This window comes from Mangifera indica, chromosome 4 (assembly GCF_011075055.1).
Source record: "Mangifera indica cultivar Alphonso chromosome 4, CATAS_Mindica_2.1, whole genome shotgun sequence".
Classification (NCBI taxonomy): Eukaryota; Viridiplantae; Streptophyta; class Magnoliopsida; order Sapindales; family Anacardiaceae; genus Mangifera; species Mangifera indica.
This window is the reverse complement of record NC_058140.1, coordinates 11,948,413-11,969,527: the sequence shown is the minus strand read 5'-3', so window position 1 is coordinate 11,969,527 and position 21,115 is coordinate 11,948,413. Positions and strand designations below refer to the sequence as shown.

General features: G+C 34.2%; 5 protein-coding genes across 6 annotated transcripts in view; 2 read left to right on the top strand and 3 right to left on the bottom strand.

The window, feature by feature from the left end:
- Positions 1–3,017: 3,017 nt before the first annotated feature.
- LOC123214649 (4-hydroxy-3-methylbut-2-enyl diphosphate reductase, chloroplastic) lies at positions 3,018–6,225 on the top strand. The gene is made up of 10 exons (XM_044634559.1): positions 3,018–3,372; positions 3,663–3,859; positions 4,056–4,235; positions 4,352–4,483; positions 4,603–4,677; positions 4,765–4,870; positions 4,964–5,058; positions 5,344–5,529; positions 5,665–5,751; positions 5,829–6,225. Exons 1-10 carry the CDS (start codon positions 3,099–3,101, stop codon positions 5,892–5,894), a joined length of 1,398 nt encoding a protein of 465 aa, XP_044490494.1. The 5' UTR covers positions 3,018–3,098; the 3' UTR covers positions 5,895–6,225.
- A 9-nt stretch (positions 6,226–6,234) lies between these two features.
- Positions 6,235–7,838, bottom strand: LOC123214292 (protein DETOXIFICATION 33-like). Its single transcript, XM_044634056.1, has 6 exons — positions 7,607–7,838; positions 7,083–7,174; positions 6,898–7,031; positions 6,643–6,810; positions 6,379–6,532; positions 6,235–6,267 (listed from the first exon to the last, which is right to left on the bottom strand). The coding sequence occupies exons 1-6, from the start codon at positions 7,836–7,838 to the stop codon at positions 6,235–6,237; spliced, it is 813 nt and encodes a 270-aa protein (XP_044489991.1).
- A 475-nt stretch (positions 7,839–8,313) lies between these two features.
- LOC123214647 (cytochrome c biogenesis protein CCS1, chloroplastic) lies at positions 8,314–12,781 on the bottom strand. 2 transcript variants are annotated; one of them, XR_006501870.1, is made up of 9 exons: positions 12,347–12,781; positions 11,851–12,070; positions 11,649–11,760; positions 11,135–11,407; positions 10,549–10,814; positions 9,886–10,042; positions 9,712–9,795; positions 9,366–9,590; positions 8,314–8,923 (listed from the first exon to the last, which is right to left on the bottom strand). XR_006501870.1 is itself a non-coding variant. In XM_044634558.1 (8 exons), the coding sequence occupies exons 1-8, from the start codon at positions 12,708–12,710 to the stop codon at positions 9,435–9,437; spliced, it is 1,632 nt and encodes a 543-aa protein (XP_044490493.1). In that variant the 5' UTR covers positions 12,711–12,781; the 3' UTR covers positions 9,067–9,434. The 2 variants fall into 2 exon arrangements, 1 of the variants encoding a protein (XP_044490493.1); XM_044634558.1 differs by lacking the exon at positions 8,314–8,923 and having other exon boundaries at positions 9,067–9,590.
- Positions 12,782–13,632: 851 nt separating this feature from the next.
- LOC123214291 (transcription termination factor MTEF1, chloroplastic) lies at positions 13,633–14,592 on the top strand (the record flags this gene model as incomplete). Its single annotated transcript, XM_044634055.1, has 1 exon — positions 13,633–14,592. A coding segment is annotated over one exon (882 nt), but the record flags the coding sequence as incomplete, so codon positions are not given.
- LOC123214650 (phospholipase A-2-activating protein) overlaps positions 14,557–21,115 on the bottom strand; it is a 9,178-nt gene continuing 2,619 nt past the window's right edge. Inside the window, 21 exon segments of the mRNA XM_044634560.1 lie at positions 14,557–14,875; positions 14,998–15,145; positions 15,353–15,417; positions 15,586–15,659; positions 15,801–15,877; positions 16,054–16,190; positions 16,330–16,407; positions 16,584–16,740; positions 16,897–16,983; positions 17,701–17,738; positions 17,876–17,914; positions 18,005–18,154; positions 19,029–19,087; positions 19,185–19,255; positions 19,440–19,528; positions 19,961–20,022; positions 20,360–20,375; positions 20,378–20,462; positions 20,464–20,549; positions 20,812–20,873; positions 20,875–20,966. Of these exon segments, the coding sequence (XP_044490495.1) occupies positions 15,014–15,145; positions 15,353–15,417; positions 15,586–15,659; positions 15,801–15,877; positions 16,054–16,190; positions 16,330–16,407; positions 16,584–16,740; positions 16,897–16,983; positions 17,701–17,738; positions 17,876–17,914; positions 18,005–18,154; positions 19,029–19,087; positions 19,185–19,255; positions 19,440–19,528; positions 19,961–20,022; positions 20,360–20,375; positions 20,378–20,462; positions 20,464–20,549; positions 20,812–20,873; positions 20,875–20,966 (1,656 nt within the window). The 3' untranslated portion in view covers positions 14,557–14,875; positions 14,998–15,013.

Genomic DNA, 21,115 nt, shown 5'->3' with positions numbered 1-21,115 from the left:
ATAAATTGTTATGCAATAGTTCTCTACTTGTGGAGTGTCTACTTGATAACCGACCTTTAGTAATTTCGACAACTTGTGCCATAACTAGTAGATAAACATCATTTTTTCAGAGAATACAATTTGTCAGCTAACATTCTTTCATGTCATTTGCCTATTATGGAAAGAAATAACTTCCTAATTTATCAACTCTTATTCATTATATTATCTATAATGTAATCAATTAGAAAATTATTATTATTTAAATTTAAATTTTAAAAGTAACCGATAAGATTGTAACCAATCTCTATCATTCTTTAAATAAAGACAATTATTAAAGAAAGGGAATGAGGAGCAACAAAAGCACAAGAAAACACTCAATGCTTAGTGTTACATAAATTTTAACCTAAGTTATGTGATGAAACTATTATAAAATCCAATAATTGTAAGATTTATGGTTCACATGACATATTGAAAATTTATTTTATAAAGTATAATAGTATTTATTCGATAAAATAATTATTATTTAATAAGATTTTTCATACCCAAGTTCTATAGACTAATATAAAAATATAACTTTTTATAATGAAAACATGAGATTGTTTGATAATGATAAGGTATTACTTTTTTTTATAATAAAAAGACAAATTGCTCTATAAAAATGTGAGTTTTGATGGAAATATTATAATTAACTCTATAAATAAAAGTCGGTCATTTCTCTACTCATTACAACATAATTAACATACAACATACTAATAACAACAAATTATAAATACAAAAATTTATACTTTTTTTATCTATCATTAAACCAAAGGGTTAAGTGAGAGAAATCGATATCATCTAAATTTTCCTGGGTTCTTTTATGTTTAGTATGGCTCAAAATACAATGAATTTAAACATGTTTTTAAAAACATAAAATTTATTATTTATGAGCATAATTAATTGTTTCTTTATGAATGTATTAATGATTTATATTATGGGTATAATTAATCGGAATTTTTTATGAAGGCCAAATGACTGATGAATCATTGGTTGACGATTTGTTCTTGTCCAAGAGATGGGACCAAACAAGCAACAAGGAAAAAATGCCAACCCTAGGGGGAAATAGTCATTTTTCAAACTTTGGGTGAGAGAAAGGTGGGAGAAATTGTTAGTTTTTAAACCTACGGGGAAAATGTGATGGATTTATAATTTTTTTAAATATTTTTATTAAATAACAATTTTATCTCAGACAATAATAATAAAATTTAACAAAATGGTGAGTATTTGAATTTTCGATAGTTAACGGATAAAAAGTTAAGTTTGTATCAAACCTTGAGTAGGAAATAATCATTTGGTCTTTTATGAATGCAGCAATTACTTACAGAGCAATACTATGTATACCTACTTTGGATACACAAATATATACACATTCATATGTGTCATCATATGATTGGTTATTGTTTTATTCTTAATTCAAAATTATCCAATCACATGATGACATATATAAATGTGTACATATTTGTGTATCCAAAATGGGTACACATAGTTTTATTGTTACTTACATTATGGACATAATAATTATTTCATTATGAATATAATTATAATTTACATAAATAATAGGTTGATATTTAATTATTTTTGTCTAAATATAATTAATAATAACTCGCAACAATTTCCTCCAAAACGCTCGCCTTCTTAGAACATTTTCTTGCAATTTTTATATACATGTTTTGTCGGAGTATTCTCCCAAATAACTAACATTATAACTGTGGCTATAGGTTTCTAAACAATGGATTGAATCATGTCAAAAAACCATTTAATATCCGATTCTTTATCTACATTTATTCTAAATTATCATAGTTTATATTACGCAAGATTCCGAGCTGCTTGCAAGATAAAATTTCATCAACGACAACAACAGTTGTTAAATTGTAACATTGTAAAATAAGTGAAGACAAAATTTGAAAAAGTCTAGAAGCAAAATTGTATTCACACAATTGTGTGGAAAAGCAAAGTAAATGTGGCCATTTGGGCAAGGAACAAAGATTGTCGTGTTTCCCGTGGAACCCATAATTTTCTATGATGTAAACATGGTCGATTGGCAAGTCCAACTCCAGCGTTCGAGGTCAAATTTTAGGCAATAAACGATGAAAATATTTCCCATCACAAAATAACATGTCCCAAATTAAATCATGTTCATATAATTTTATTATTAAAAAATTTAAGATTTTTCAAAATTAATATTTGATGGAAATAATAAAATTTTAAATTACCACTAAATTTATAAATCACAAATCTATTCACTTGTTTGTGTATTACTGTTTATTCTCTTATTATTAATTTATTATAAAATGTTTCTAAATTCTCGTAAATCATAAAATTTTTAAAATTAATAATTATCGAACACACTTTTATATTTTTTAGTAAAAATCTCACACAAAAAAAGTTTTACTTTGATTCAAACCGATCATATTTAATTTGAGTTAAATTCACATCATTTTTATCTAAGCTCGGGTCATTTTGAATTAATATACCCCTTAAACATATATCATTCTTTGACCTTGGCTTTGGACAAAATGGATTGAGGCTCAACCAAGATATTAACAAGTAAGACATTCCTGTTGAACTAATCTAAATCGAGTAAGACCCAATTTAAACTAGACTTACTTATAAAAAAAAGTTCAACCGGTGAATTATATTAGAAATTACTATAATTATTTCTAATATAATCTGGATTCTTGGTAAAAATATATAATGTAAAAATATTTAAAACATTGACAAATCACATTTTCATAATTAATTAAGATAATATAGAAACTTAATAAACTTTGAAAAGCAAAAGAATAAATAATTAATAATTATAATTTTAATTCCGTTTATGACCAAATTGATTTGATTCAAGCAATCACTTGGAATCCAGAAATTTAGAAACAAGCACCAAACAAATTGATTCTTCTGAACAAAACGACAGCGCATCCTTAATCACAAAATATTACGAAAAAAGTCTCAAAAAAACGTGGAACACAAGTTGATGTGCACCCATATAATATGGGCTCACTCGTCTGTAGTGCACACTTAACATCCTCTTAACTCTTCTCACTCTCGCTAACGTGCGCATTCTTCCCTTCGTCCATTCTTTCATGGCGACAACGGCTCTCCAACTCTGCCGTTTCTGCGCGCGCACGGACATAGCGTCCCGTGAACATCGCGCTGGAGTCCTCGCTTTCAGGGGCCGAAAGCCGTTAGCGGTTAAATGTTCTGGCGATGGATCTCCAAGCGGTGTTTCCGTGGCCGTTGATTCTGAATTTGACTCCAAGAAGTTCCGGCATGACTTGACCAGAAGTAAGAATTATAACCGTAAAGGATTTGGCCACAAAGAAGGGACTCTCGAGCTCATGAATCAGGAGTACACAAGTAATTTTTTTTTTTCTAAATTGGATTTTGTTAATCTAGTTTTCTCTAATCAAGAATTGGTGTCTTGTTTATTTTTATGTCTAATTAATTATTCGGCTTTAGTTTTTTTTTTTTTTAAATTTTTTCTTATGAGCATAGTCTGCTTTGATGAGCTAAACTAAAGTTCACTGAAGCTTGTGTATGCATGAAAGATGAAAAGATACATGTTGAAGTTAAATTGTTTGTTTTTTTTAAGTAGTGTGGTTATTTGTTGTTGCTAGTGGAATTATGATTTTACTGTAAATGATCAGGTGATATTATAAAGACTTTGAAGGAGAACGGACATGAGTACACATGGGGAAATGTTACTGTGAAGCTGGCGGAAGCTTATGGCTTTTGCTGGGGAGTTGAGCGCGCTGTGCAGATTGCTTATGAAGCGAGAAAACAATTTCCAACTGAGAAGATCTGGCTTACCAATGAAATTATTCACAACCCAACTGTTAATCAGGTCTTGTAAATTTAATATAACCTGTTTGATCATCTGGATGATGTGATGCCCATTTATTGTTATGGATTTTGGTGAAACCTTTAAATTTTTAGAGATGTATTATTTTCTTGAGTACATCATCTTTTTGGAGTCTGTCTTTTTCCTGGGTCATTCTTTAAATGCATTGTTTTTTAAAGCTTTTATATATTCATGGCAGCGTTTGGAGGATATGGAAGTTAAAAATATTCCTGTTGACCAAGGGAAGAAGCAATTTGATGTGGTGAATAAGGGTGATGTTGTGGTTTTGCCTGCATTTGGTGCTGCAGTTGAAGAAATGTTGGTTTTGAATGATAAAAATGTGCAAATTGTTGATACAACTTGCCCTTGGGTATCCAAGGTATTTTTAGCTTTGACAGATCTTTGGTCATTGTGATTATTCTTTTTGCTGTGACTCTTCAAAAATTTGAACTTGCATCTTTTGCTTAGATTTGCAATTTTAAAATTTTTGTGAAGGTTTGGAATTCTGTTGAGAAGCACAAGAGGGGAGACTACACTTCAATCATTCATGGTAAATATGCTCATGAGGAAACCGTAGCAACTGCATCATTTGCTGGAAAATATGTTATAGTGAAGGATATGAAAGAGGTATGTTCAAAAGGTAGCTAATATTCTGTTGTCTAATATTTTCAATAATTTTTCAAGAAACACTACAATAATCAAAGCGGATTTTCATTATGATGTTTTCTGATATGTTCTTACTGCAGGCAACATATGTTTGTGATTACATTCTTGGGGGGAAACTGAATGGATCCAGCTCTACAAGAGAGGAATTTCTAGAGGTAAAACTCTATTGTTCATTTGACCTTGAGTGTCAGATTACTTTGTAGAGTTGTGCAGTTTTTGAATGGTTGTTAGCTTGTCTGCAGAAATTTAAGTTTGCAGTTTCAGAAGGGTTTGATCCAGATCAAGACCTAATAAAAGTTGGCATTGCAAATCAAACAACAATGCTCAAGGGAGAAACCGAAGAGATTGGTTGGTTGCACTTATGCTATTTCATTCCTTTGTTCTCCTAGAAATTTTGGCCTCTGGTATTTACTCTTTTTTTTTTTTTAAACATTTTTACAGGAAAATTAATAGAGAGAACCATGATGCAAAAATATGGTGTGGAAAATGTAAATGACCACTTCATGAGTTTCAACACAATCTGTGATGCTACTCAAGTAATTTTCAGTTCTTTACTTGTGGTTTTTACCGTTTAGATTGTCATAATCTTGTGAATTATAGAACACTCTATAGCTTAATATCATTCTTCACTTGATAAGAAACTTGTAAGTTGTACTTTTATGTACCAAAGAGAACTATATTTTTATTTAACAACCAAGCTACTTTCCCCAGTGATACACAATAAAGCCAAGTGATTTGAAAGCAGAGTTACTTTATGTCTTGTGAATCTATTTAGTCTTCAGTCCAACTTATGCTCAGTTCTTATTTTCTTCCAATTTCAGGAGCGACAAGATGCAATGTATAAGCTGGTTGATCAAAAGCTGGATCTCATGTTAGTGGTTGGTGGGTGGAACTCAAGCAATACCTCCCACCTTCAAGAGATTGCAGAAGACCGTGGTATTCCCTCATATTGGATTGACAGTGAGAAAAGAATAGGCCCAGGAAACAAAATAGCCTATAAGTTGATGGTAGGTTGAACACATTAAAATTTTAGTTCTCTATCAAGTTCATAGTTTCACCAACTCCAGAAGGAGAATAGGAAAATAGTTTTACTTTTTAAAATTGAGATCAACTGATTACTTGTGACATAATGTGTTTTACAGCATGGGGAGCTGGTTGAGAAAGAGAACTGGCTACCACAGGGTCCGATCACAATTGGTGTAACATCTGGTGCCTCAACTCCAGATAAGGTAAATTATCTTGCACATACAAATTGGGAGATTGCATTGGCAGAATAATTTCTCATTTATTTATTGGATTTGTACAGGTTGTCGAAGATGTACTTGTTAAGGTTTTCAACTTGAAACGTGAAGAAGCCTTGCAATTAGCATAAATCAATGTCCATACAAACACAATTTGAATCAATGATTGTGTCGATGTACTGAGGAGCCAATGAAAACTAAAAAGAAGAGGTCTATTTTATATTGTGTAACCTTAACTTTATAGTTATGTAATATATAAAGCCTTGTGTTTTCTGGGTTCCGTTTCTTTCGCTACTTTTCATTTAATTTCCTAGCCAAAATGGTTAAAACAAATCAATGGTACTAGTGTCTGTCAGCAGGTTATACATTTTCTTTTTCTCATCTCTTTGTGGTAGAATGCTTCATTGAAAAATCAAACATGGCTTATCCTGTATTTCAATAAAATCAGCTTCATTCATTGGATGTAGTGCCCTATGTTTTCATGCTGGCTTCAGCTTTCGAAGCCTGCAACATTTAGGCAAATTCATTACCATAGAGAACAGGATGAATGCTGTTGAGGAAGAAGTTTGCTGCCAGAAAATATCTCAGTTTTGAGGTTTCCCTCATCACCGCTACCTTATCAATGAACATTTTCGGAAATTGGTTCTTGGTTGCCACAATTGCTGCACTGAATAAACTTCCCATTGTAGTCGATTTTATGATTGCCATGACCATGTCGAATTTCGTTGCTTTTGGATGACCGGCTCCAAGTTCATTCAACTCTCTGACGCTTCATTAGAATAAGAATCTACTTCAATTTTAGAATAAATGATAATCTATCCATGGATGATGTGCAACATAACAAATGATGTGGTTCAGAGGAACTGACCTTGTGGTTACATCACAGCTAATGCAAGTGAGAGTTTCACAAAGCTGCACAATGACCTGAGAGCCACAAGGGAAAAGCCACTCCAAGCAGAAGGAAAACACCCGGATACTACATAATAGCTGACGGCAGAAACCATAAGCCACCAGGAGATATTCCCAGCCATGGCAGCTCCAAAAATGCTATGATTGAGTTTTGTCACAAAAATCCAAAGTTAACAACACATGAAGAAGCAAGGTTGCAAGTGAAATCATGGTCATGACCCAAACCCTGCTCTGAGATTGCAGAATTTTTGTATAGGAAAGTTAACTCCATAAGCAAACAACTGAGGAATTACCCACAAGGAATACTGTCCTGCAAGCTCAGAAATTTGCTTATCTTGTCGAATGAGCTGCAACAACGGCTATGCATAAATGTAAACAGGAGTCAAGCACAAAGCTGTAGTGCATGTAACAAATGATCCCTGTAAATATATTCCAAGCATCTCAAAACGTCCAGGACCAACAGCCTGCCCAGAAAGTGTTTCAAAGCCCTCCCCATCCCCAACTAATACAATGAATTAAAGAAACAAAATATAAGTTCAAACTTCAAAGCAAATAGATGTAAATCCTCAGACTAAGCAAAAATGACAAGATTTTCTTGAAAACAAAGCACAAAAACAGACAATTTTCTTGAAAACAATATAATGTAAAAAAACATTCACAGCTACGTAAAACATCGTTTTTTTCTCTTATTGTGAATTCACCAATATCCCCTAGACAAAACTCGGCCATCAGTGTTTGGTTGGCAGGCTGTTGGTTCTGGACGTTTGAAAAATCAATTTTTTTTCTTATTATGAATTCACCATGAACCCCGTAGCTGTGAATGCTTTTTTACGTCATATTCAGTCCTGGACGTTTAAAAAATATCTGGTTGAGTTGTGAATGCTTTTGGTTGGTTGGCTGCCAACCCACATGCTCCTCCGTATTGTGAATTCACCATGAAAAATATCTGGCTGAGTTGTGTGCTTTCTCAAAACGTCAAGTTTCATGGCATTCTGGGAAACAAAAACAGCAGCGAATTCAAGCTCTCCCAAGTGATCAACAAAGGCAGTTGTGATAAACGAAATGAAGAATTCAGAGACAGATGCTAATTTGGAAGGCCCTGCAATCTTCCATAGTTTCTTTGATTCATTCAAGCATCCTCCTTGCCAACCCGCATGCTCCTCCATATTCACACTTTTCCTCAATTTCCAATGCATTCCTTTCCAATACCAATGGCTTTTCTTCCCCTTCCATTGAAGGATCTCATGTGTCTACAGTCAGCAGGGGCCAATGATCCCATGTGGCTTTTTTGTTTCGGTATTAATTAATAGATTAAAGATGATCAAGGTGCAAGTTAGATACAATGTGGATAAGTTTAGATCGGATTCTCTAGTTATATATCAGTTGTTACGAAAAAAACTTCACATGTTATGCGTCTCAAGGCGATAAACTTACACATTAAAGTCTCTGATTTTGTGCTTCAAATTTATAGCCAACATAGATTCCAAGAGAATGACATACATGGAACAGAAATCAAATGAGTATGGTAACAGAAGTCTGACCCAAATGGGAGATAAGCAGGTTTAGAAAATAATAAAAACAGAGAAAAACTCAAAAAGATCAGACGAAATACTTGATAGATTCAAAAAAGAAACTAAAATGGCAAAGGAAGTCAGCTGACAAGAAAATTACTAAGTGTATGTTCACTGATGTAGTGTTCCCAACAAACTTCCCTTGAATGTCTGTTAAAGACTACAAAAGGTTTTATATAACACTTATTATATTCTGTAACCAAGTATTGTTGGAAAAATTGTTTCAAATACATAGGTAGACTGATACTCTCTGAATTTTCTCCCTCAGTACTCTAATTTTCTCCCATTGTCTCTTATCCAAATACTTGCTGCCACCAACGGTCTACTATATGATTGAAGGGATCTACAGACTTCAATGAGATTTCCCAACTTGTCTCGTAATCAAATCCCATTTGGATTCTTTAAATAACTTAAATGCGATTGAAATCTTACAACCAAATATTTTTTGATTCAATTAATTTATAGCCTTTCCTGGACTTATAAATAGAAATGCTTTAACATGAAACTTGAAATATAGCCCCTTCCCTTTGAGAAAGCACACAACTCAGCCAGATATTTTTCATACTTGTACACAGGAACCCACAAAAGAGTCAGACATATCGAAGTGATGCAGAGAGCAGCTTGTTTGAAGCGATTCAATTCTTTCAAAGATCCCTTACAGTGTAAACTAATAAACACACCTGCCCATGAATCAGGATGCTAACAGATTAAGAACATAGAGTAACCATTTTATGCTTGAAATAATGCAGTCATCCATTGGAATTGCTGGAATATTTGTGAAATGAGAATCCCAAAGTGACAAGAAAGAAGACATAATGCAATGTAAACATAGAAAATGATGCTGTATTCCAAGGTATGACTCTCTTAAAAAGTTTGTAGTCATGTATGGTCAGTACAATGATTGCAGGATGTGAAAACTTGATGAAGAAAGTGAAAATGTGATCTCAAGGCTAGGACTTTCGATCCCAGAAATAATTATACATTCTATACACTGATAAAAACAATTTTGATTTTTCTGTGAAGCTGTTGAATCTACCTCTATGAATTGAGTTGTAATGAAGAACTTGCTTATTTGTCAAGCTGGAGAATCAAATTGAATTTGCCTGATATATTGATTTTTACCTAAAAATTTCATGTAGCAGTTAATAGTCCAATTTCAGTGCTCCATCCATACATCACATGCCTCTCCAACTAGCCACTAATGCCATCAGATTTCTTGGGAAGAGATGATTCAACTATTTCCGGAACTCGATCAAGTAAGCGATTCATTTCATCTGGAAAATCTCCCTTGGCTCTATTAGTCTTTCCTCCAATGATCACGGTAGTTCCATCTTGTAAAGCCCATATCTTTAGGTTGACCAGAGGAGGGAAAAAAAAAAAACACAAATATCAAATGACTAAACAAATTCATGGCCAAATTCTATACTGAAACAGATATGGCCAAATTCTTAATATATTGAAATTTCACCTGTGAATGAGACAAGTAACTGATGCAAGTTGTGAGCATCAGAGCACCAAAACCAGCATACACAATTGGCACTCCTGGGTCAGTCTGAAATAATAAGCTTTAGTTACAATGTATCACACCATAAATATGAATTACAATTGCACATTACTGTGTACAATATTTCCTAGCCCTTACCTTCAGGTCAAGACCAGTACTCCCTATCGCATCAACAATGACAATTTTTGTGCCATCAACCTCAATTGGAAGCTTAGAGTTAGGTCGTCGGACTCCAACAAATTTCCCTTCTTGATCATATATGACAATTGATTGCAGATCTCGAGCAAGCATCGAACTAAAATAGAAAAGGAAAAGGAAAATATAAGAACCAGGATCGGTGGATTTGGCAGAAGAGGAGCAAATGATATAATTAACAACAAAACTGTAGGCTAAAAGTAACAGAAACTTGACAAACTAGATCATTTAATATACCCAGAATCTACAAGGCAGTTTAACAAATTCTATCCTCTTATGGAGAATCCAAAACACAATGTAACAATGCATAAATTCCCGATTTAGAACCACATGCTAAAGTAATTATAGAAAGAAAATTGAAGCCATTTTCAAATTTTGTTTCATGGGAGGTCATGATTTTTGTAATGTCTTCTTTAAAAGTGTTCCATAATGACCATGACACTAAAAGAAAATTCAATGCTGAAAAAAAAACATGTAATGACTCAACAAACAGCAGTTGAAAGAGTACACTGTATAGGTTCTCAAAGTCAACAAATGAGTATCCTATCAGCAAATTCCTGTGTCCATAACTTAGTATATACTAGGGAAAGCGCAAGAAGTACATACATTCCCTTGACATTCGGAGAATTGACATCTCCAATAGGTAAGAAGGTCCCGTAAAGCTTCTTGTCTCCATTGACCGTTAGAGGTGCCATAGCCAGATTGAAAGGTCCTTCATCATTCTTAAGTATCTGCAGTGCTGAAAAACTCCAATCTGTCTGGTACATAGTGATCCCACCATATCTCAAAGGGTCGTTTACACTAATTATTTTCCTCAATACCTCCTTCCCATTAAGGTCATATAGAGAAAGATCAGAGTGGAACTGCTTTACCTATCACATAAACCAGAAGAAAAAATTCAGAAATGAAGAAACACGTCAACCTCTTCTAAGAATTCCAACTATAAAAACTGAGAAACAATGAGAAGGCTTGATAGTTTAATCTTAATGGCGATACACCTGTTCTCACTTGTAGCAATTTATTTACTTATTTTAAATCTTTTTTAAGAAAAATCATACATATGGAAGTCGAGAAAACAAATCTCTTTCAAGAATTTGAACATATAAAGTCTTTGACACAAGTCAATCAATTCGAACTCATGCCATAAGGTTCCCTCCCCCTATGGGTCCTCAGAGAAGAAAAAATGACCTACCTCACCACTGTCATAGTAGTCCATGTAGAATCTGTTGAGATGAACCTCAGTGTTGAAAGCATCAGTTGGAGTAGATAGGAAACCAATTGGGCCTAAGACGTCACCCATAACAAAATTAAGCCCCTGTGGAACCATTACTGAACCTCTGAAGCTTCCAGTTGCACTAAGAGTTCCACCCACCATTATCAGCAGCATCGCTAAGTGCACTCCAATAGGGGCAAATCGACCAACCAGCCCTTTGAAGGCATATAAAGATGGTCCTTTCAAGAATACCTATATTATTCACATTTAAGCATAATAAGCAGAAAGTCTTCCTTAGAAAATACCACCATATGAGGAATAAAAAATGAAACAGAAGGTGACTAACAAATATAGATTGAGGATAAAGTAAATGCATTATGCGCTCAAAGAGGACATAACGTGAGGATCACTACCCACTAAATTTAAGGTATGTTCATTGATTTTGTTTCAAATGACAATTCATATCAACTAAAGATCACAGAGTCAAGGAGACCTCGTATCCAGCTCCCATAAGAATAACACCCAAATCTTGAATAGATGCTCTTGGCAGAGAGTCCGAAAATTCCTGTTTCCGGATAGCCTCAGCTGATTGTAAAAAGTTCCATCTGCATATATTAAAAATTGTTGTGTTAAAGCAAAGCTTCTCCAATTCATTTCCATCGGGAGAGTACATGATTGTGACAGAAAAATCAGACCTTCTTGCAACCTTAACCAAGGGAATTTGTGTTGTGTAAGTGCAGGACATGAGTGATAATCCCAGGAGAACCAACAGTCCTAGGAAAATGGGTGATGAGAACATGTGATCAAATCCTAAAGTGAGAACCCATCTCCAAGTGAAGAATCCCAACACAGGATTATCTTCAGGGTACTTATCGAAATAGAATTCCGGTGTCTCCCCTTGCTCAATCACAGTACCTGCAAATGCAATGCATTGCATACACGATAGATTTCAAAAGACAACACATCAAAGCAAACTTTCATAGAATATTAAAATGCCAATGGAACTAGGTTTAAACAGGAATCTATAGCTATAAATTTCCATTTGAATTAATAACCATTCAAAACACACAGCTATTAAAACATTTTCTCCATACACAAATTCACTAATCACAAAAACCATTGAACACAAAAAGAGAGAAGTAAAAATTAAAAAGAAAAACAAAAGAATAAAATAACTACAAGGAGATATACCGAGAGCCATAAGAGCAGCAATAGAGAACATCTCTCCAATGGCCAAAGGCAAATTCGACAAACCAGCCAACACCTTTCTGGGCAATCTCTTAACCAACCCAAAAACTCCTCTCTTTCTCTCAATCTTCCCCAAAGCTTCCTCCTTTTTCAAATGCGTAGGCTGTGCATCCAAAAACACAATCTTCTTTGATACATCCTCGTTTTTCTTCCTCGCATCTTGAGAAGTTCTGAGCTTGCAAGAAATGGAGAAAGGAAGAGATGGCTTTTTAAAAAGAGTGTAAAGTTGGCGGTTGAATGTAGAATATTGAAGTACAGAAGCGTTGAGGAAGTGAGTTCTGGGAAGAGATGAGTTCAGAGTTTCCATTAACGAAGAGTTCGAGTTTTGGAACTAACTCTGCTGTGCTGTTTTGTGTCGTGTAATAAATAACGACCATTGATGTTAGTTTATCCTGAGAGATATATGTCGATGACGTGTTGTATGGATAATTTGATAAAATGATTAAATTTCACAAACCACCCTCATATTTTAAAAACTATTGGAACCATAAAGATTTTAAAGGTTTAGATACTTATGAGATAAAATTAGGGTAACGCCACCAATATAAAAAGGCAAAGTTAGTTCATTTTTTCACACATAAACTCATTTTAGTTAAAACTATTTCTCTCAGTACTAATTCGGCCAAAGGTTTTGCATGTTAGTCAAAGAGTACCCCTTCGAAGTTGGCACACGCATATGCTACTCCATTTTTCTTAAGAAACATTCTGTCTTAGTAACTTGGTTCTACCTCTTTGGTCGACTTGTGTAGTTGCTCAAAGTTAGTGAGCATGACAAAGATTCATGCAAAAACAATTTGTAGGCATATTAATAAGTATGTATAATTGTTGATTTTGTAAATACATTGTTAATAATAAAAGATATTCAAGCCACAGTATATATAATATAACAGAGAGGCGACAATGAAAGAGAACTAGATTATTCTTGCACAAATTAGTTGACACTTAAAATCGTTTTTTTAATAAATTTAATATTAAAAAAAACGAACTTTAAGTCATAACTTGAGTAAACAGATGCTAACCCAAAGAAGATAGTATTAGAGAGGCTATGCAGGTAAAAAAGTTAAACACTAGCTTATGGATTGTCATGTCGTAGCTCTGTGGATCATTTCTCTAGTTTTTTTAAGTCTGGCTGAATTTTGGGTCGAAAGGTTTAAGACACTAACAAAGGAGTCCTATTGGTGATATGAACCAAACAACTTCAATCTTATTTATCCAAATAACGACCACACAAACTTCATTTCCAAGTTCAGTGTAAGGCAAAAGCTAAGCAATGCTTTTTTTCTCTTCATCTTCCCCCAGCCTCCCACGCCGTTACCTCAAATCCAAGCACTTTTTCTTCATCTTCCTCTTATAAAAACCCATCTCTTTACATCAAATTCAGAACCTCCCACCGTGAAAATCTCAGGTACCTCAAAGCCATTGGCATACTAGATCCCTACACAAAACCTCACAACCTGCCTTCTCCAGATGCTGTCACACACCTCTTTTCAATCATACACTTCTTCAAATCCAAAGGCATTCTTGATGCTGACTTCTCGCGCCTTGCATACTTATGCCCTCAGCTCTTCACCATCAACTTTGACCCTTCTGAGATCGAACCCGTTTTTGACTTCCTGATCACAAATTTACATGCTACGGTCCCAGAAAGGCGTGGACTGATAGTGAATTGCCCTTACATTCTTCTTTCAGATGTGGAATATTGTCTTCAGCCAACTCTCGATTATCTGAGGAAACTTGGGGTGAAGAAACTGAACATGCCCACTAAACTAAATGCATATCTTTTGAACACAAGGGTGGACAAGTTACGAGAGACATTGAAGTTCTTGAAAAGCATGGGGTTGAGACACAAGGAAGCAGCAGAGATTTGCAGGAGGATGCCAGCCATTTTTGGGTATAATATTGAGGACAACTTGAGGATTAAGTTTGAGTTTTTGGTGGTGGAGATGGGGCGGAGTTTGGAGGAGTTGATGGAGTTTCCTCAGTATTTTGGCTTTAGTTTGGGGAAGAGAATTGCTCCAAGGCACTGGCACTTGAAGCAGAGAAATGTTCACATTAAGTTGAATAGAATGTTGTTGTGGAGTGACCATAGGTTCTATACCAAATATAAGTAAAATTTCTTTTCATCAATGAAACTTGTATATGTGATTTCTAGCTAGTGTAAATCAATTTTCAGGCTCTTTAAATCCAAATCCAAGAAGTTGGTACAAATTGAATCCTATAAAACGAGACAATCAATAAATTAATCTTGGTCTAAATACATGCTTAACATTTTGCACAGGACCTTTAAAAATAAATGATGTCCTAAACATGTTGTCACAGTCGTATATCATGCAGAGTGTTCGTCTATTAGTCAATCCCTTTATGCAACCATTGGGTCCTCGTACATCTTACTGAAATATATCATAAACCTCAGCCACCGCCCACCAATCTCCATCTCGCCAATCTTTTCGGGACATGGATCATTTTCCAGTCCTACAAAACGGGGAAAAAAAGAAAGGCAGAGTTATAAAGTCTGTAGTTGTGATTATGCTCTGAAGTATGTTTTGTTCAAGCATGCATTTCAAAAAGAGTTACCAAAGCAAAGATTTGTTTACCAGTGACTTAACAGATTCAACTCTTTGTTAATAGTTCAATGTCAGCTCCAACTTCAGTGATCTTTGATTCTTTAGAATTCTTAGCAACTTTGGCAATACTTCCAACATCAAAGTCCAGTGCTATTTTTTTCACTAGACCTTCAAGCATCTATTTTAGGAATTGCAGGAAAAACATCACTAATTAATGTAGTATTAAATTCACAGTAGATATTAGAAAGAGCAATAAGTACTTCCTAGGATATATTGGATGGTAAAGAAATCATAATATGTGCATTAAAATCCAGACAACCTATACTTTTTTTAAGGTGGTCATCACTGCTGAGCCCAAATATAAATATATGTTCTAGGAACTCACAAGTGATCCAATGGCAACTAAAGCCCGGAATTTCGAATCAACTTCTATGTTATCCTCTTCGCTATCTGTGGGTAATAAAGGTGAGAAGCAAAGTTAATGAAAATCAATAGCTGAAACCCTACCATTGAAAATTTAACATTTCCATCTTAAAATGGGAAATGAAAATGCATCATCATTGTCCTGATAAAAAATTCTGGGAAGAAGGAATAGACCAGAAAATAAGAGAATAACACTTGCCACAAGAGCTGCTGAAAGAACATGAGATTGACCTTCTTGGTCTTTCCTTTCAATTAACAGCACTGCATAACTGTGAGATACAAGAACAGTGTAGACCATGGTAAGTTAACAGCTTGTGAAAAACTAGTAGCAATACCAATGGGATCAATTATGAAATGATAAGAATAAAAATATTCAGAAAAGATGGGTATATCTTAAAGGGAATGCTTACTTGAGTATCAAGGTAGAATAAGACAACTGCAAATTCTTATTGGGAGATGAAGAGCAGCTTGAAAATGCATCAAGAATCTGCAAGATTAAAAAGCAAAAACAAAAACAAAAATTTAGGATATGAGTATTTAAAATCATCTTTTTGTTGAGTTATAAAATCTCTAGTCTCTCAAGACATCTACAAGTCAACTCAGAAGAACACATTTGTAGATATAACATAAACGACAAACATACTAACAAAAAAGGATGCGTACCTCACTACGATTCTTTTGTAGCCAGTTGTAGTAGGAAGAATTCTTGAACAGATTAGTCACAGCACGGATGCTGGTTAAAAGATTTGCAGGAAGTGCAGGAGTTGTGGTGACTTTGTTAATCATTTCCATTAGCACATCTGATTTAAGATAAACGGTCTTAGAGTAAATATAGTAGCAAACATATTACATAACTAAAATGTCACATAAAATTATACACAAAATCAATTTTTAGAGTAAAAGCAAACAAATTATGGGGTAAATCACTAGGTTCAATACCATTAGGATTTTCAACGTGCTTAAGAAGTACCCTTGCCCCATCAGGGTGCAGGACAGTCACTCTCAGAATATCAATAACTGCATGACAAGGCAAAAAATGTTAACCGAGAAACCAAAATTAGTGCCCCTTCAAATGCTCAACAAGCTAATCAAGGTGAATTAAAATGAAGCTGAACAGATAGACTGCATACTGAAGTCAGTAACACAAAGTAAGAAACATGTATGAAGAAGCATAGACTAACAGCTAGACTGACCTGGAAATATCATTGCCACTGGCCATGTTTTTAGCAACTTCAGCAACAAAGAAATGTCCACATCTGCAAAAGTACTAGAATGGTAGTGTGATGTGTCCTTCAAAATTTTAACGATAGCCACTAGTCGGGATATCTCGAGCTCTGTCAGGGACAAGTTCAACCTTCAAAATATTGTCAGTCAGATCATTTTACATGATAATACAAAGGAAAAAAAAAAAGAGAACAACAATGGCAAAGCCAGAAAACTAATGAAGGAAGATCCTAACTGGAAAAGAAAACTTAGAGGAAATTTTCAAACATACAAAAAACCCACCGCGTCAGTCAACAAAGTATTGTTGAACTCAGTAATCTTTCTAAGGATCCCATCAAACTGAGCTGCATCAAAAACAAGCATTCCTTTCTTGAAAAACAAAGATTAAATTTGAATACAAGAGGAGGAACAGACAAAACCTGGATACCCGAACAGCTTGATAGTTATGAACATAAAATATATCAACACAAATGATTCCAGAAAAATACCCAATATTTAAATTCAATCAGCAAATAACTGAGATTTGCATCTGCATGGAAAATGCTAAAATGGATCTGTGACTAACAGAACCTCTGGTATAAGGGTGAAGGGTTTAGAACCTCAAAACCTCATCAACAAAACTTGCCTAAAGATTTTAACTACGTTGATATGGCACACACACACACACTTTCACTACAGCATACACACAGAAACACTGACACACAAACAGAGAAACTGTGCTGTGTTTCACGGTTTAACGACAACACAGTAAGAAAATTGTATGCAATCATCTCATACTGCAATTGGATTCACATTTAATGAGTTTGTTATATACAAACAATAATAACTAGAGAGAAAACCGGTGGTTTATCACAAGGGGGTTTGCACCTTCCAAATCTATCAGTAATAATACATTGTAACTAATTATTGATATACATATATGAAGGATACATGGATACTAATAATCCATCAAATGCTTTTTATTGCAAGCTTTCTAACCATAAAATATAAGGAAACCTGTCATGAAAATTCATACCAAACATACATCCCAGACCTTTTGAGTGACAAATCGTAGATCTTGTTAAGAAAAAAGAAGTGGGAGAATACCTTTGGGATATGCTTGAAGATAGGTTTTGCAGGCATTGCTGTAACATATACAATATCATGAACTATATTAGAGTTCATAAAGTACAGTAATATCAGAGATATGAAGAAAACCAATAACAGCACCAATGCATACTGAAAAAAGTAGAATTTTCTTTTTCCATAAATACATACATACCAGACATGCTTGAAGGTTGTCCAGGTACATAAGCACTTGCTGGAATGACAAACAAATCCATATTAACCAAGTGAAAATGACTATAACCTCCAAAGTTCATCTAAGGAATCAAATCTCCAATTTACTTACAGCCAGTGTAAGGATCACAAAATGATGGATCGATGGTGAAGTCCTTCTGGCCAGTGTTTTGGAGTATAAACTCTACAACTTGCTGCCGATAGGAAAGAGGGAGATTCTCCTTGAGAAGCCACTTATCAGCAATATCATAAGGATTATCTGGAAGTTCAATAATCATTTATTTGATTAACAAAGACATACATAATTCAGTTCAATAAGCAATACATTAAGTCCCAACACTGCAATAATGAGTATTTTGGTAAGGGATGAGGCAAAGGATGCTTGAAGATCCAGAAACATGCTCAAAACAGAAACAATTAAAAGGAAAGTAGAATTATAATATGAAATGCCCTGTAGAGATCGTTTATTGAATGCAAGCCAAAACCTAGACTAACTTTGCTGAAGTCAGAACCCTAAACAGATAAACAAACATAACTGCATACAAGAAGAAAGAGACGTCACGGAGGGAAATATACAGCACAATTAGATTTGAACAAGAACGAAAATCTCGCAAGCAGAATGAAAAATAGAAACTAATCACCAGATATGCCAATCTCTGAGGTAACTCAGCAACCATGGCCAGAGGAAAATCAAAATCTGAATTTTCGCTAGTAATGATGCAAGCTACTGTCATATTATATAACATCAGAAATAAAAGACAAACACTAAATCCTGAGATAATAAGACTATCCAATGTTATAAACGAAATCCAATACTATTTACAGCATAAATAAAAATTTTCAATACCAACTCCTAGTTGTCCCATGTCTCAACTTCTAAACAAAAGTACTTTGTATCAATAGCAATTGCAAAGGAAAACTTTGTTCCAACAAAGTTCCATTAGATCTGTTTTCTGAAAAGCAGCATAATAATATGGACAAGAAAGAATGACAGGAGGTGGAAGAGATAAGGTTCTTAGGCATTAACAAAAAAGGATCCAATGCCAAAACTTTAGGGGTGAAGAAGATTGATGAAGGAATAAGATGGCAAATAAAAAATAAATGGAATTAAAATGCTAAAAGTAACAAACATACCTAACGGTTATAGGGCAACTTTAGGATCGGCTCCCCATCTCAAATATCGACATCAAAAACAATGTATAAAAAAAAAGATAGTTTAGTTTAAGTTTAATAATGAAAAAAAATTTTTTAATCTAAAATAAGAAGTTCCAAGAAAAGTAGCATTATAAAAATAATCATATTGAGTTCCATCATGATATAGGCCGGTTATGCCTTCATCTGGTCCATCAACAACTTCACCAATCTAAAGTTGAATAATATAAAATATATAAACATAAAAGAAAAATAGAAATGAGCAGCATTTAGCAAGGGAAAAAATTAGAAAGGGAAAAAACTAAAAGTAAAAAAAAAATAATGAAAAAGAGAGAAAGAAATTAATAATACGGTGATGAAAATAGGTAAACAGGAAAGATGAAAATGGATATTACTTTATCCCATTTCTGTTCTCTTCTATTCCACGAGTATGCTACACCATTGTCCCCTTCTCTAACAATTTTAGTCTGGCCATCACTGCTTCCTGATAAAAACATATACAGAATAATGTATAACAGCATCTTGCCACAGTTTTAACAGGATAATATTCTCAAACTTCAGTAACTGAACTTTAAAGACATTCAATAATCTGAAGACATACATCTAAAGATATTGTTCTCTACTACTCACTATAATTGTCATGCCTAACTTTCTAAGTTCATCATCACAGCAGAAAATTTCACCTTGCATTGAAGCACTATATTGATACCATTACAACAAATGCAAGTATATTTAAAAATTCTTTTTTTGAAAAAAGAAGAGAGATTTCTAAATGAAAGAAGGAGAAAGATCTTCAAATTTAACATTCAACTTGAGATGCAAGCAACTGAAGCACCATTATCTTTCTAAGACCAAAATAATCAACTGAATAATGTTAACATTGTTATAAATGTTTTAGAGCCGCTAATAAGCAGACCTGGAATCTGTAAGGCTTCAAGCCCAGGTAATTCTTCCAATTTCAATCCACCAACCCTCTTCCTAATACAAACAGAAAGGCACAAAAGTGAATCAGGCAAAAGCTGCAGGAAAATAGTTTTCAATTCTTAAATTGATCAACTGGCAATCACTTGCCAATAGTCTTCAAACAATAGATATATGAAAGAGAGCATTCAAAGATACATAGATAATGCATTGTAAGGCAAAAAGGTAGTAATCCTACAAATAAAAAAAACTTTACATTGTTAAAGAAAAAAAGTGTCCTAAAAGACAATATCAAATACATTTTAAGTTATTAATTAAGGATGATCAAAGTCATTATCTTCAAGTTGAATGATGCCCATATTAAGGTATTATTGCCACTGATAGATTATAATACCTGCTGCACTTATATGAGATGGTTCTGAAGCATATGCCTCAAGTTCAAGGGAATCTGCAACCTTATCAGGATGTACTGTCCAAATGCGTGTAACTCCATCAGAAACATGCTGTCACAATATCCCCATTTTCCAAAAATTTGGCATCCCAAACACAACCGGGGTGCTCTATGCTCTGAACACAGATTCCATCTGCACATGACATGACTATCCATGTAAGAAATAACAATTTTCATATCATCTATGCAATTTAAGGCAAGAAATGTTTGGCCTTCAATGATACAGAAAAGCTGATGACAGCTACCAATGTTAAATATAACAATTCTCAACTACCTGCTGCCTAGTAACAATGTTTAATATAAAATACTTAATTAGATCACAATTATGGCACAAAGAAGAACCACAAAGCACAAAAGCATATTACAAGAGAAGCACGAACAGCAAAAGCAATCACCTTTCCAGATCTTAGCAAAACGATCCTCACTGCCACTGACAACAAGTCCAGATGCAGATAATCAACTGAATAGACAATGCAGTATGGCCAACCATCTCCATTAGTACTTGGCCAGTAAGTGCCCACAATCTGACAGAACTGACACACAAGATAAACTGTATTAAAATAAATATCACAGATATGCAAGACTATAAAATGACAAATTAAGAAAAGAAAGATTCAAGTGCACAAATGAGAAAACAGAAAAAGAAAATTAATTCATTAAACTCATACACAAACTGACTAATTTCATTAGGAGGAAGCC

Coding starts and splice junctions, on each gene's coding strand:
- LOC123214649 (XM_044634559.1), top strand. CDS start 3,099: ATGGCGACAACGGCTCTCCAACTCTGCCGTTTCTGCGCGCGCACGGAC. Junction 3,373..3,662: donor CATGAATCAGGAGTACACAA/GTAATTTTTTTT, acceptor GTAAATGATCAG/GTGATATTATAAAGACTTTG. Junction 4,236..4,351: donor CTTGCCCTTGGGTATCCAAG/GTATTTTTAGCT, acceptor ATTTTTGTGAAG/GTTTGGAATTCTGTTGAGAA.
- LOC123214292 (XM_044634056.1), bottom strand. CDS start 7,838: ATGGAGGAGCATGCGGGTTGGCAAGGAGGATGCTTGAATGAATCAAAG. Junction 7,032..7,082: donor TATATTTACAGGGATCATTT/GTTACATGCACT, acceptor ATTTATGCATAG/CCGTTGTTGCAGCTCATTCG. Junction 6,533..6,642: donor TCACTTGCATTAGCTGTGAT/GTAACCACAAGG, acceptor ATTCTAATGAAG/CGTCAGAGAGTTGAATGAAC.
- LOC123214647 (XM_044634558.1), bottom strand. CDS start 12,710: ATGGAAACTCTGAACTCATCTCTTCCCAGAACTCACTTCCTCAACGCT. Junction 12,071..12,346: donor TGCTGCTCTTATGGCTCTCG/GTATATCTCCTT, acceptor TTGCATTTGCAG/GTACTGTGATTGAGCAAGGG. Junction 11,761..11,850: donor TTGGTTAAGGTTGCAAGAAG/GTCTGATTTTTC, acceptor TAATATATGCAG/ATGGAACTTTTTACAATCAG.